The sequence below is a fragment of the Siphateles boraxobius genome, unplaced genomic scaffold (assembly GCF_051911475.1).
Source record: "Siphateles boraxobius isolate OS27281-9 unplaced genomic scaffold, OSU_SipBor_1 66, whole genome shotgun sequence".
Classification (NCBI taxonomy): domain Eukaryota; kingdom Metazoa; phylum Chordata; class Actinopteri; order Cypriniformes; family Leuciscidae; genus Siphateles; species Siphateles boraxobius.
Genome location: NW_027509193.1, coordinates 31,885,220 through 31,898,689, shown reverse-complemented (window position 1 = coordinate 31,898,689; position 13,470 = coordinate 31,885,220). Strand labels below are relative to the sequence as shown.

Here is a 13,470-nt window from a genome sequence, read left to right as displayed (position 1 = left end):
GAATAAATTAAATTTGAAATAAAAAAGTCTTAACATTAAAATGAAATGTATTAAGGTAGGAACCAATGTGCTCGGTGTGAAACCAAACACGGTCAGTAAATACAGTCGCGCGCGGCTCTGTCATTGGCTCTGTGTGCTGTTCAGTAGTAACTATGAAGGGAACATGAGGTGTCCTCTAACAACAGAACATCAGAAAAAGCAGATTATACTGAGGAACTCGATGCACACAAAGTACACACAAGAAAGGTCGGTTTACGGTTTCAACCGTTTATATTTTTAAGCGTGCGCTCAGAATATTTAGTGTTGGGGCAACACTGGCTGCCTCTCAAACCATAACGAGCTGTTTACCAAGACAACATTTTTAGCCACGTCCCAATCGACCGCATCTTACGTTGCCCATCTAACCACTGTCTAGATAGGCAGCTCAGTAGGTTTTGAAACGCAGCCATTGTGTCTGTACTGTCAGTTGCTGTCATGTTAATTGGGTGGGTAAATTCTTTAGTTTTTTAAATATATATTATTTTTGTTGCAGTCTTTCTTTTTTTGTACGATTTAATTGTATTCTACAGTAGTTGTCATCCATCCATACCACCAGTCATATTGATGCTATTTTTTATTAGTTGTTTTATTTCATTTTATTCCTTTGATGTAGTCATCCATGCACATCAATGTCACATGCTTTACTCACGTATGCAGCTGCTGTGCTTTTAACACATGATCTGAGCAGGAATGGTGGGATATGATCCAAGCACCCCCGGTTCGGCTCTTACCCCGGAGGAAGCTGCCCTGGCCGGGTCAGCGGCCGGCATGGTCACCCGTGCCCTCATCAGCCCTCTGGATGTCATCAAGATCAGGTTTCAGGTGAGGCCTTCCTTCATTTCACTGAGCCAATGGGCTGTTGAGTTTCGCAATTGTTATTTTGTACACCGTAATGAAATGTAAGCATGAATATGACCATATTCAACTAAAGCTGTCTTTCCCTAGTACATCAGCAGCAGCAGTAACATCATGCCTAGAACATGAGTCACTTTTTCCTGTGGATTTTTAGTACCACTCCCAAATCCACATCGGCACTGAGCTCAGTTGAAAGTTCAAAACAGCACATTGACTGCATCTTCTGGTGTGCATTTATAACCAGTTTAAAGCAGATAAACAAGCTTGAATTCATTTGTTTTGTAGTTAGCAACTGATGGACAGGCCTCAAGGTGGCAGTGTCTCACTTTTTTAGGCATTTCAAATCTTCACATTCAAACAATTCTGATATGAGTTCTCAAACTGCTTTTGATTCTAATTTAAGAGGATGATTTTGAGCTTTTGTTCATTGCTCCCGCAGTTGCAGATCGAGCAGGTGTCCTGGAGGAATCGGCAGGGGAAGTACTGGGGTTTATGGCAGGCCACGCGCTGCATTCTGACCGAAGAAGGTCTTCCTGCTTTCTGGAAAGGACACGTTCCTGCCCAGCTGCTGTCTGTGTGTTACGGGGCAGTTCAGGTACTTGGAGATGCGTAAAACGCAATCGGATATTTACACTTCAGATGTGGCCTGAATCATCTTCCCGTTTAATTACTAAGCCAAATAAAAAGTTTTTTTTCACTATAATTTAAACTTTAGAATTACATTTTTATTATTGAGATATAATATATTGGGTCTCATAAAAATGAATATTCATTTATTTATACGACGTTAATTGAAAAAGACGTTATTTTAAGTTTTTTTTTTTTTTTTTTACTTTTTGGCACCATTTCTGAACAAGCTTATGATTAGGCAATATACACAACAAGCTTACAATAAATGTTAAAGTTTTATTTTAGGTGAAAACAAACAGTAGTCCTATGTGTAAACAAAAAATATAAAGAACAAAAGCATTTAAGCTCAAGCAGCGCGAAGGGAAAAAACGCCTCATAAAGCAGACTGAGCCAGTTATTGTACAGAATGTACACAAAAACTCGATTCAGCATATGATTATCGTGTTTATACTGTTTCACGTTTATGATACTATTTGGTGTTTTAGATTGATACATCAATCATTTGCGGTAACCCTTCACAAAATTGTAGACATCTTGAAACTCACTGTTTCTGTTTGTCTGTTTTGTCCTAGTTTGCGAGTTTCGAGGCCTTGACAGAGCTGGTCCATAGGAAAACCCCCTATAACAGCCAGACCCCAGGAGTCCACTTCCTCTGTGGCGGTTTGGCCGCCTGCTCCGCCACCTTCACCTGCCAGCCGCTGGATACCCTGCGCACACGCTTCGCTGCCCAGGGCGAACCCAAGGTCAGGGGTCAAACCTCAGGAGAGTTATGTGTTACTAAATGCTGCTAAACATGTCACAATGCATCTGAAAGGGTGAAAAATTAAAAGAAATGCATGATAAATACCTGAATGAAAAATAGAGTTAATTTCAAAAGGTCATATTATTCCACAACCTCATGAAGATAATAAATAAATAAACAGATTGGAGTCTATTTGAATCATTGGTACCCCCTTTGACTGTGTTTTGATATTATTTTAAGGGTCATACTCTGTTTATACAGCTGAAGCAGTTTAGATCAAAGCCTTCATACGTCAATACAGGTGTTCTGCAGGGCTCAGTTTTGGGTCCTCTTTTATTTATTATTTAGCCTTTCCTTTACCTGTTGGTATTTTTTTTGGAAATTTAGTGTTCAGTTCCACTGCTACGCCGATCAGACCTAACTTTACCTGTCCTCCAAACCTTCATCTACCTTTCCTCCATCTTTCCTCTCAGATTGTTCAGCTGATATTAAAGAGTTCTAATTAAACTTAACAGCAGTAAAACTGAAATTCTTCTTGATGGTCAAAAACCAATCTGGCCAAATCTAAATGATCCTCTGTGGATATTATTAATTTGAGAGTGTTTTTAAACGGGTTAACAGTTTGGGTGTCATCTTTGATAGTACTTTATCATTTGAAAGGTGAAGCACATATAAACAGTGTCATGCGCTCTGGATATTTCCACATGCGTAATAATAATCAAACTTGTCCAGCTCTCTCTGTAACTGCGATTCTTGTTTATGCTTTAGTCACTTCTCGTAATGATTACTGTAAAGCTCTTTATTATGTCCTGCCTTTAGAGCTTCTCTACAAACTCCAGCTACTGAATTAAGCTGCTCGAATTATCTGCACAACTCCTCTAGCGGAACGCACTAATCCCATATTACAACTCTTGCATTGTCGCCCGGTTAAATACCGTATTGATTATAAAACCCTTCTATTTACTCACAAGGCGCACAATAATCTTGCCCCTTCTTACTTATCTAACCTTCTTCATATCTACACTCCTACTCGTGCTTTAAGAACTCGAGTCTTTGTGTTTTTAAATCTTGCTTTAAGACCCATCTTTTTAGGCAGTTTTATCCAGTCTGTCTAGGTAGTCTGTAATAATGATTATTTGTTGTTTAATGCTGCTTTTTTATTGTGATTGTAAGGTGCATTTGAGTGTCATGTAAGGCGCCTATAAATAAATGTCTACATTTCACTTTATGATGGGATTTAATGAGACACTTCCCATGATTCAAAGATTTTCTCATATGTACAGATGTATCATAACCTCAGGCACGCCGTCGGCACAATGTTCCGCTCAGAGGGGCCCTTCACCTTCTACAGGGGCCTCACACCCACGCTTGTGGCCGTGTTTCCATACGCAGGCCTGCAGTTTTTCTTTTATAATATCCTGAAGAAACTTCTGGCGCACCAGGACTCAAAATCTAAAGGTCAGATCATGCCTCTTTAACATTTTAGTATTATTCTTATACTATTATTGTATGTATTATGTTTTAGCTCAAAATACCCACACAGATATTTTTACATAGCATGTTAAAGTTGTCACTTTTTGAGGGTGAGCAAAAATGTACCGTTTTTGTGTCTGTCCCTTTAAATGCAAATGAGCTGCTGCTCCCGGCACAGAGGGCGGAGCTACAACAGTTTTCACACAGGCATGCACTGAAAATTTTAAAAACCTTTAGCCTTTTATGTTCAAACCGGAGTCAGACAATCATGGAGAGACTCAAGAAGAAGTGACAACATGTAGACAACATTTCTGAATGATTAGTTGATGAATTTATGTGTAGTTATCTTCTAGTCGTTGATTAGCATATTCTGTCATGATAATCTATAAATCGTGTTCCGGGGGCGGGGTTTATGTGAATTTTAGGGTTAGTGATGTCACTAACCCAGGAGGAATGTGGTGTAGTCCCTACCAGCCAATTTTTGTAGTCCTTAAAAAGCAATTTCTTTAAAAGAAAATATCTCCCTTTGCTTTGAACTTTGAGCGTCGTGACTTCGCAGATATTGTCTATGCTCAAACACGCAACATTACACACTAACTAAATCTAAAAAACTGAAATCATAATCAACCACTCCTTTAAATTAAACAATTTCATTTTCACAATGACAATGACAATGCGTCATCCCAGTCAAATTGAAGAATAAAACGCAGTCAACGTGTATGCAAATTATGTTAATGAGTGGGCAGGGCTTATTCAAGTAAGGGAGAGTGTCTGAAAGTGAAGTTTTAATTTTTATTATTTAATTGATTTATTTTAAATTGGCAGATAATTCCTTTCATATGTTTCAAGTACCAGAAGCAATTTTTAACTGATTTATCTCAAAGTACATCTATAAAAGCAGATTTGAACGTTGTGCTTCTCTGTCCTGTTGTAAATGTTGCTGTGGTGTTTTGTCTGTTTTAAGGAGGTTTACACAGTCTGGTCAGTGGCAGTTGCGCTGGAGTCGTCAGTAAAACTCTCACATATCCTTTCGACCTGATTAAAAAGAGACTTCAAGTGGGTGGATTTGAAGAGGCCAGGATGAAGTTTGGACAGGTTGGTGGAATGGACTAGTAGTTCAAGATCTGAGCTGCTAACCAACAGACTGTATGCTATACAGGGGTTCATCACTGTCTCTATCACATAACTAGTTCTGCTCGCTAGCATCATCCTATCTAAACCTTAAGTATTAAACTTCTGTTGCTTTATGTAGATATTAGACCTTTCTGAGCTAAATACTGTTCAATGGTATTGAATAATAAGATTCAAAAGTTTGGGGTCCTTAAGATGGACAATTTTCTTTAATGAAATTAATACTTTTATTCATCATGGATGCATCAAACTGATCAAACGTGACAGTAAAGACATTTATAATGTCAATGCAAATAAATGCTGTTCTTTTGAACTTTGTTCATCAAAGAATCATGAAAAAGTGTATCATGGTTTCCATAAAAATGTGAAGCAGCACACCTGTTTTCAATATTGATCATAATGAGAAATTTTTCTTGAGCATAAAATCATCATATTTGAATGATTTCTGAAGGATCATGTGACACTGAAGACTGGAGTAATGGTGCTGAAAATTCAGCTTTGATCACAGGAATAAATTACATTTTAACATATTCAAATAGAAAACAGTTATTTTAAATTGTAATAATATTTTACAATATTGCTGTTTTTGCTGTATTTTGATCAAATAAATGCATCCTTGGTAAGCAGAAGAAACTTCTTTCAAAAACATTAAAAATGTCACTGACCCAAAACCTTTGATTTTGAAACTCCAAAATTAATCTTGTTTTTTTTCTTGTATTTCCTGTGAAGGTGCGCACATATCATGGGTTTGTAGACTGTGTGGTGAGGATCGGCAGAGAGGAGGGGCTCCGGGGTTATTTTAAGGGACTCTCCCCTAGTCTACTGAAGGCCGCTGTATCCACAGGCTTCACTTTCTTCTGGTACGAGTTCTTCATCAATGCTATTGCGAGCCTGAAGAGCAGTAAGTGAGCAAACGTACAGACCTCCTTGAGAGACATTTTAGATCATCAGATCCGACGGAACTTAATGTACGCTTTACAGTGTGTAGATGTATTAGGACCAGAAATATATTTTTTACCTCTGACTTGTCTAAGCCTAAACTTACCTGAGCTGTCACTCTCGACTGGAGACTTGAAAACCATTGTTACAGATATTAAGTTTTGTCATAATGTCTGTGTATTTTGTTTGCACTGCATGAGGGTCTATTTTTTTTATATACATAACACTGGAAATTAGCATGTTTGAACTTTATAGTTTTTTCTATTTTACATTTCAAAAACATTTAAACCATATAGCAAGTATAGTGCATATCTGGTTTCTACAAAAAAATCATTTTGTGTGTTTTATTTCATTAAGGTTTTCAAATGGTGAATGGTAAAAAATTTTTGGATGAATTAAAAAAATCTATGCATTTACATATTAACAGATGGATAAAGAACAATTTTAACCTCCATGTTTCCTCTGCCTTTATTTATCCCCATATTTATATATTTTTTTATTGTAGGCCTACCTTATTTCTGACGATAAGAAAAACAAACTAATCTGAGGTTCATAGTGGTTATACTTTACATCTGTGTACTCATGTATAAAACACATTTATTTAGGGAAAACAAATGGGTGAAGCAACTATTTTTGAAATAAAAAAGTATTTTATTCTGATTCTCTTTGTATCCTGTCCTTTTATTGAATTACTTTTGGAGAAAAATAATGTTTCCTAATTATTAAATAATATTTAGTTATATTCAGATTTTTGGTAATGGGTAATATGGCAAAATAAAAAACATGTCACTATTACATTAACAAGTAAAACACACATACTCACTGTAAAACTCTTTTTTTTTATTTATCTTTCAGATTAAATCAGCAGGGTAAACCATAACCATTTCTTTATGTTTGTATGACACTGCTGTGAATTGATCCGAATTGAAAACGCAGCTAAATCTCATACACTTCTAAGCATCTCTGAATACTTCTCACATCATAAATTACAACCTTTCGGATCTACAACAATAGACTTTAAAACCTAGTAACAAAAATAAAAACCACTGTACAAAGTTATATAGCCTGCCCTGGAGTGATATAAATTGGATGCTAGGCTATATAATGATTAACCCATGAAACATAGCCTACCACGAATAACTATTAAACCTGTTCGACTATCTGTGAATGAATAACTAATTTGTACTAAACTTTTGATGTTGTCACTTTACTCTTGTATGACGAAATTCAGTGCGCAATCTGATGTCGCGTGAGGCAAAACATATCACATATGATTCAAATTTTTTCAACTTTGAACACACAAATTGATGCCTTGGCTAATATAACAATGCTCGGGTTGAAAGTGACGCATGAATAATCTGTCCTCAAAACATCGCTGTTTAAAATGGACAACAGGCATTCTTTGCCCTCAAAAGTAAGTTTTCCTTATATGTGACCACTCCTAATTATATAAGGTTAATTCAGAATAATTGGGACATTTTTCCTGCATTGGGTCCTCTCAATGGCAAAAAGTGTCCCAATTTACAGTTGATATATCCAATAATTGCATGGCACATTGGTGTTTTTTTCTCAGGTGAAAACAAAGAAGGGTTAAGCCCCCTCTCCATGATGGGTAAAGAATACTATTTTAACCGAGTAGGCCATGTCTCCAATGTATACCAAGAAGTTGAAGACGGTCATGAAGGTCACCACCACCAGATCATCCCATGGACAGAGGGTAGAGTCATTTGGACGTGGGCATTGTTTAAATGCATACAGCGGCCAGATAACAACAGCGGTTGCGTACATAGCCACGGCTAGGATGTTGTAGGTGATGACCGCCTTGTCGAAAGAAAACGGAAAGACGTCCAACAGCCTGGCAATGGTGAGGAGAATAATCAGCAATGAAAAAATGAAGCATATGGAGTAGACGGCCACGCACCACTGCGTTCCCGGAAACTTAATATATTCGCCAGGACTCAAAGACATGAATATGATGCAGGAAACAAAGGTCTCCAGGATTTTGAGGAGACCAGGGATGGTGGACAGAAAGCCGCTGATTTCACCAGGTTTTTTGTGGATCAACCAGACTTCGCTGGCGTACAGTCCGAAACACAACCAGGACACCGCGGATGCCCCGATCTCCCTGGAGCAGGAGGAGCAGGCAAAGAACTTCGGAAAGATGATTGAAATGGTGACCATCATAAGTGTGGCCAGCATGGCAAAGGCCATGGTGAAGTCCTCCCAGGATATGGGCACTTTGGTGTTCAGATTGGTGAACTCCAGTACGAGGATGAGGAGGGTTGTGAAACAGCAGAAGCACCAGCAGAACATGCACCAGGCCCAATGGGACCCACTGTTGTTCTGGACTCCTGCAGACGCCGCCAATGCAAAGCAGATGCAAGTCAGAACCAACTCCAGCATCCGCACAATGCCAACAGGCTGAATCAGAGTCCTGAAATCCACCTGCAACATGACGAAACTGTTCCACAAATCCCAAAGTCTTGATGTTGCGTTTTTTAGGTCGCCCTTTTCCCAACGCGCGCTACATTCTTCTGAGATTCTTGGTGCAGTTTCATTGTGCCATTAATGTCAACAAATCCAATCTTAATCCTCTGGTGTTTGTATTCCACAAGCATTGAGGGATTCTTGAAACACCAGTAGACAAGTTCTTCCTCGTGGTAAACCTTCAGTTTATTCTGATGTGGCAGCAAACAAGTTTCATGTTGACACTAGACCAGAAACCAACAATCGAGCCGTTTTGAGCTTATCTCTTTTATGAGTCTTCTGCAGGTTCTCATTGGTCGCTGGTCTGCTGTTGTCCTATGAGCTGAGTCCATATAACCTGAACTCTGGTCTAGAGCCGGGCTTCTCCTATGAGCTTCAGTCCCTCCTCAACTTATCTACTGGTTTAATCAGAGGGAAGTGTACATGAAGATTTCATTTTACTTGTCCTGATAACTTTAGGATGTAGAGTATAGGGTTATATTTAGACCAAGAATGTTTTACAGATAAAGCAAACAATACGGCATAACTCTTCCTTTATCTTCGACTAGTAAACTTATTTAACAAGCTTTTCTCTCCATTACCTCAGATCTTCTTTTATTTGATATTGAATCTCCACAACGTAAGAAAAAAAATCATGCTTTGGTAAAAATTCGAAATGATTATATAATAAGTTATAAACCATCATAGTTGAGACAAAAATGTTAACTTATGAGATACAAATTATAATTAGGAGATAAAAAGGCATTAAAAGTCAAAATGATGAGATGAAAAGTCTTTTTAATGTAAAAACTATGACTTTAACTCATAAATTCAACTTTTCATCTCATCTCTTATGATTTACCAAATATTTTTTTTTATATTACTTGGCAGAAATGGGCTTGAGATACTCCGAATCGTAAGTATTATCACAGTTGTAGATCATAACAATATGTTCCACTAACATTTGACATCAAGGTGTCACATAAACTCTTGATTTCATGGTGAATAGTAGCTATGTATGTGTGTTGTGTTTTAAATGCCAGTTTTTATTGCAACTGTCATGCTGATATCCAGGTTCAAATATAAAAGTTGATAGAGAAAACAACTAAAAACCTAAATAAGATCAATTTTTTGAACTAACCTTTTAAAGCAGTCAGCTGGTCATAATGACACAAGTTCCCCTTTAGCATACTTACGGCATTAATCTGATGAGTATGTTTAAGTGGAAGTTTTATTGACGGTTGAAGCACTAGCTGATAAACTAATGGCATTTGAAATAGAGCAGAAAGGTTAATGTATATAGATAGACTGACTGGTATTGTCGACTTGAACAAGAGTAGCTATAAGAACTGTTATAGGTTAGAAAAAAATCCAATAGATAATAAGCAATAAGTAATTTAAAGGGGCCCTATTATGCAAAATTCACTTTTAGATTGTCTCTGAACATAATTATGTGTCCACATGTGTACACAACCACCCTATTATTGAGGTAAAAAGCCATCCATCCAACTACTTACAGTGTGAATCCTGGAATGTATTATTCAGTCAGGAGATTGAAGTATCTGCTTGAATATGTTAATTCAGCTTTATGATCAAACAGCTGAAGTCACAAAAAACGCTTTATAACTAGCTAACTAACCATAGCGGTAAGCATAGCGACAGTGTCAAACATGGCGGTGTCCATAAAACCGTGAAGTTTTAGAAGGATTGACCACGCGTAAAGAGCACCCGAGCCGTTATCCGACAGAAGCACTTCACAGACACACACCTGAGACTTATAGTCTAGTACATCTTGTAAAAAGGGTCATAATCACCCTTTCACAAGTTATGTCAAGTTATGTTTCTCTGAATAAAACAGTGAAGACTATATAAGGATCAAATATCAATATTACAATGATATTGAGGTTTTTATGAGGACAGTTATGATGCCATAAACATAATGATGGAGAGCAACTGAAAGCCTATTCTCGCTTTCTTTCACTTTCTTTGGTTTTACTGGCCAGTTTATTTGCAAACGCTTACAGCAAGGAGAATTGCTGTTAATCTCTTTTATGACCGGATGCCACATAAAAAAAAACGTATGCATTCATATAGGGCAAAAGGGGATTTATTTCAAAAGTTATAATATTAATAAAATGTAGTATCATGAAAACTCTGTATACACTACCAATTTACTCAAAATTAAAAGGAATTCAGATAACTTTTTATTATTAAAAAATGTGGACAGTATATATGTGATGTCAAATCGATTAATCGCAATTAATCCCATTTTACATAAAAGTTTGTAAATGTATATACTTGTGTGTGTGTGTGTGTGTACTATTATTTATTTAGAAACTTTTATGTTTGATACAATTAAACACAATTCGCGATTGATCAATTTGATATATATATATATATATATACACATATGTATATATATACATACACATACGTGTGTGTATATATTTTTATTTATACACATATTATTTTATATATATATATATATATATATATATATATATTAGTGCTGTCAAATCGATGAATCGTGATTAATCGCATCTAACATAAAAGTTTGTTAATATAATGTGTGTATATATATTTTTATATTTATATATACAGTATGTTATATCTGTGCGTGTATGTGTGTATATATATATATATATATATATATATATATTTATATACACAGACACAGATCTATTATATAAACAAACTTTTATGTTAGATGCAATTAATCACGATTAATCGATTTGACAGCAGTGTTAATCAGATTCCTAATAAAAGGCACTGTTACAATTCAGACATTTCTAAATATTCTCAAATATTTTGACATTGTTTCAAAATACATTCATATCAATAAACTGTCAGCCAGTTTGCTATATAATCCTACTATGTTAACAAATACTATATACCGAATACTATGATAACAAAAAACTATTTATGCATGCTAAAAACTTCCTGTATAACAACTCACTCAATCTGATGCCACAGTCTGGTTACATTTACATTAATAGATTTTAAAATAACAATGTATCATACAACCATCGTGGTTTCCCTAGGCAGGTGAAACGAAGAACACCAGACGCACTGAGTAAACCGTATCCACAATGTAGACGATCAGATTGATGCAAGTCATGCAGGACACAACAACCAGGTTGTCCCAGAAACAATATTTTTGGCTTGGAACACAGAACATTGATCTCGGCTTGCCCTCAAAACTGTAGATTGGCCATATCACCACAGCCGTGATGTACATTAGAACCGCCAGTACGTTGAACCCCGTCAGACATTTGTCCAATGGGAAGGGGCATCGAGCCAGCAAGCGTCCGATTGTGAGGAGGATGATGAGGAGAGAGACGATGAAGCAGATTGAGTAGACGGCCACGCACCACTGCAGCCCAGCATATATGCTGTAGAATCTCGAATCCAGAGAGATGAAGATGATGCAGGCCACGAACGCCTCCAGAACCTTCAGCAAGCCCGGCACGGTGGACAGGAACCCGCTGATCTCCCCGGGTTTGGCACGGGTCAGACCCACCTCCGCCGTGTACAGGACGAAACACAGGCAGGATATCACCGTGGCTGCGATCTGGGTCGCACATGTGGAGCACCCGAAGAACTTGGGGTAGATGACCGATGCGGCCAACAGCATAAGCGTGGACAGCATCGCAAAAGCCGTGGTGAAGTCGTCCCAAGAAATAGGCACTTTGGTGTTAAGGCTGGTGAGCTCCAGGATGATGATGAGGAGGGTCATGAAACAGCAGAAGCACCAGGTGAACATGCACCAGGCCCAGAATGAAGAGTTGCTGTGGCCCACAGAAGCCACCAGGCTGAAGGTGATGAGCGTCAGCACAAACTCAAACAGTCGGATTATTCCCACCGGTACTGTCAGAGATTGAGTGTTCAGGGTTACCATGATGATCCTTAAAAGTCAATTATATATATACAGTAGTTAGACCTTGATTTTGATGCGTCAGCCTTTAAAATGTTGTCGACAGCTCTCTCACGCTCGCATTTTCTAGCAGGAATATTATTTATCACCTGCTCAATTCTTGGCTTTTCCGCTCTTTTCTCAGCCTAACCGTCATCCGTGTCAACTCCAGGTTAGTCTTCACACACTAACCTCACCTAGAAGGGAAGCTGTCCAGGGAGGGGCCACATGCTCCTCTGATTACTCATTGCCTTATCAGTAGCACATCAGCAGATTGGCCCTGGTTTGGAAGTGTCCAGTTTGTGTGAAGTTAAAATGAGTAGGATGTGAAGATAAGAAACAGGGTGGACACTGAAACACCATTGGTCAATAAGATAAGCATCTGAATACTATAGGTGGAGAGAGATTATGGGTTTGAGTTACGTTCTGTAAATTGCTACAGTTCTCATTTGTGAAACAGGGCTATAAAAGATGGAGAAAACACTGAAGATGAGAAATTAAGGTCTTCTGATGTTTCTGTTTTGATTCGTTTTAATTTTTATTAGTGCTGCCACATCGATTAATTGCGATTAAACACATCTAACATAAAAGTTTGTAAATAAATGTATGTGTATATATATATATATATATATATATACATACACATATTATATATTTACAAACTTTTATGTTAGATGTGACCGATTTGACGGCACTTTTTTGTCGTTCTTGTTGCTTGTTTTAATGTTTTTCCCTCTAATAGTCTTTATACTTTTTCCCTTGAGTTACATTTTATATGTAAAAGTGCTATAACACTATATTTATTTGTATGCCTTTTTAGCTAAATATTGTTTATTTGACCTTTGAGCTGCATCTTATGTATAATTAGTTAAATATTATTCATGTTGCTTATTATTGCCTTTTCTTTTTAAAGAAATATCATTGTATGTTAGTATATTATTATCCCTTGCTTTACATACACAAATTAATCTTTGTGGTCCAAATAACCAACTAATTATTCATCATCAGCTGATAAAAGTTTGATATTGGGGACAACATTTCTGTAATATCTTAATCTCAGTAGTTTGTTTGGGTCGCGACATCATAGTTTGTGAATGTAACATATATTTTTCATTTTCAAGTACGTTTTCAACACTGTGCCTTAGTTATTGGCCAATTAATTATGGAGAAGTGAATTTGAATATTGCAGAAGAAAAACAAACAAAAGAGGCTCTGATATGAGAAGTGTGTGTGTGCGTGCGTGCGTGCGTGCGTGCGTGCATGCGTGTGTGTGTGTGTGTGT

General features: G+C 37.3%; 3 protein-coding genes across 4 annotated transcripts; 1 reads left to right on the top strand and 2 right to left on the bottom strand.

Annotated features, from left to right (window-relative positions):
- The first annotated feature begins 94 nt into the window (after positions 1–94).
- Positions 95–6,469, top strand: slc25a19 (solute carrier family 25 member 19). 2 transcript variants are annotated; one of them, XM_077213589.1, is made up of 7 exons: positions 95–246; positions 728–861; positions 1,334–1,489; positions 2,097–2,267; positions 3,550–3,724; positions 4,704–4,834; positions 5,600–6,469. In XM_077213589.1, exons 2-7 carry the CDS (start codon positions 730–732, stop codon positions 5,777–5,779), a joined length of 945 nt encoding a protein of 314 aa, XP_077069704.1. In that variant the 5' UTR covers positions 95–246; positions 728–729; the 3' UTR covers positions 5,780–6,469. The 2 variants fall into 2 exon arrangements, with proteins under 2 accessions (XP_077069704.1, XP_077069703.1); XM_077213588.1 differs by having other exon boundaries at positions 108–246; positions 697–861.
- Positions 6,470–7,012: 543 nt separating this feature from the next.
- LOC143722276 (myeloid-associated differentiation marker) lies at positions 7,013–8,607 on the bottom strand. Its single transcript, XM_077213586.1, has one exon. The coding sequence runs from the start codon at positions 8,261–8,263 to the stop codon at positions 7,400–7,402; it is 864 nt and encodes a 287-aa protein (XP_077069701.1). The 5' UTR covers positions 8,264–8,607; the 3' UTR covers positions 7,013–7,399.
- Positions 8,608–11,046: 2,439 nt separating this feature from the next.
- Positions 11,047–12,378, bottom strand: LOC143722493 (myeloid-associated differentiation marker homolog). The gene has a single exon (XM_077213877.1). The coding sequence runs from the start codon at positions 12,171–12,173 to the stop codon at positions 11,313–11,315; it is 861 nt and encodes a 286-aa protein (XP_077069992.1). The 5' UTR covers positions 12,174–12,378; the 3' UTR covers positions 11,047–11,312.
- Positions 12,379–13,470: the final 1,092 nt, after the last annotated feature.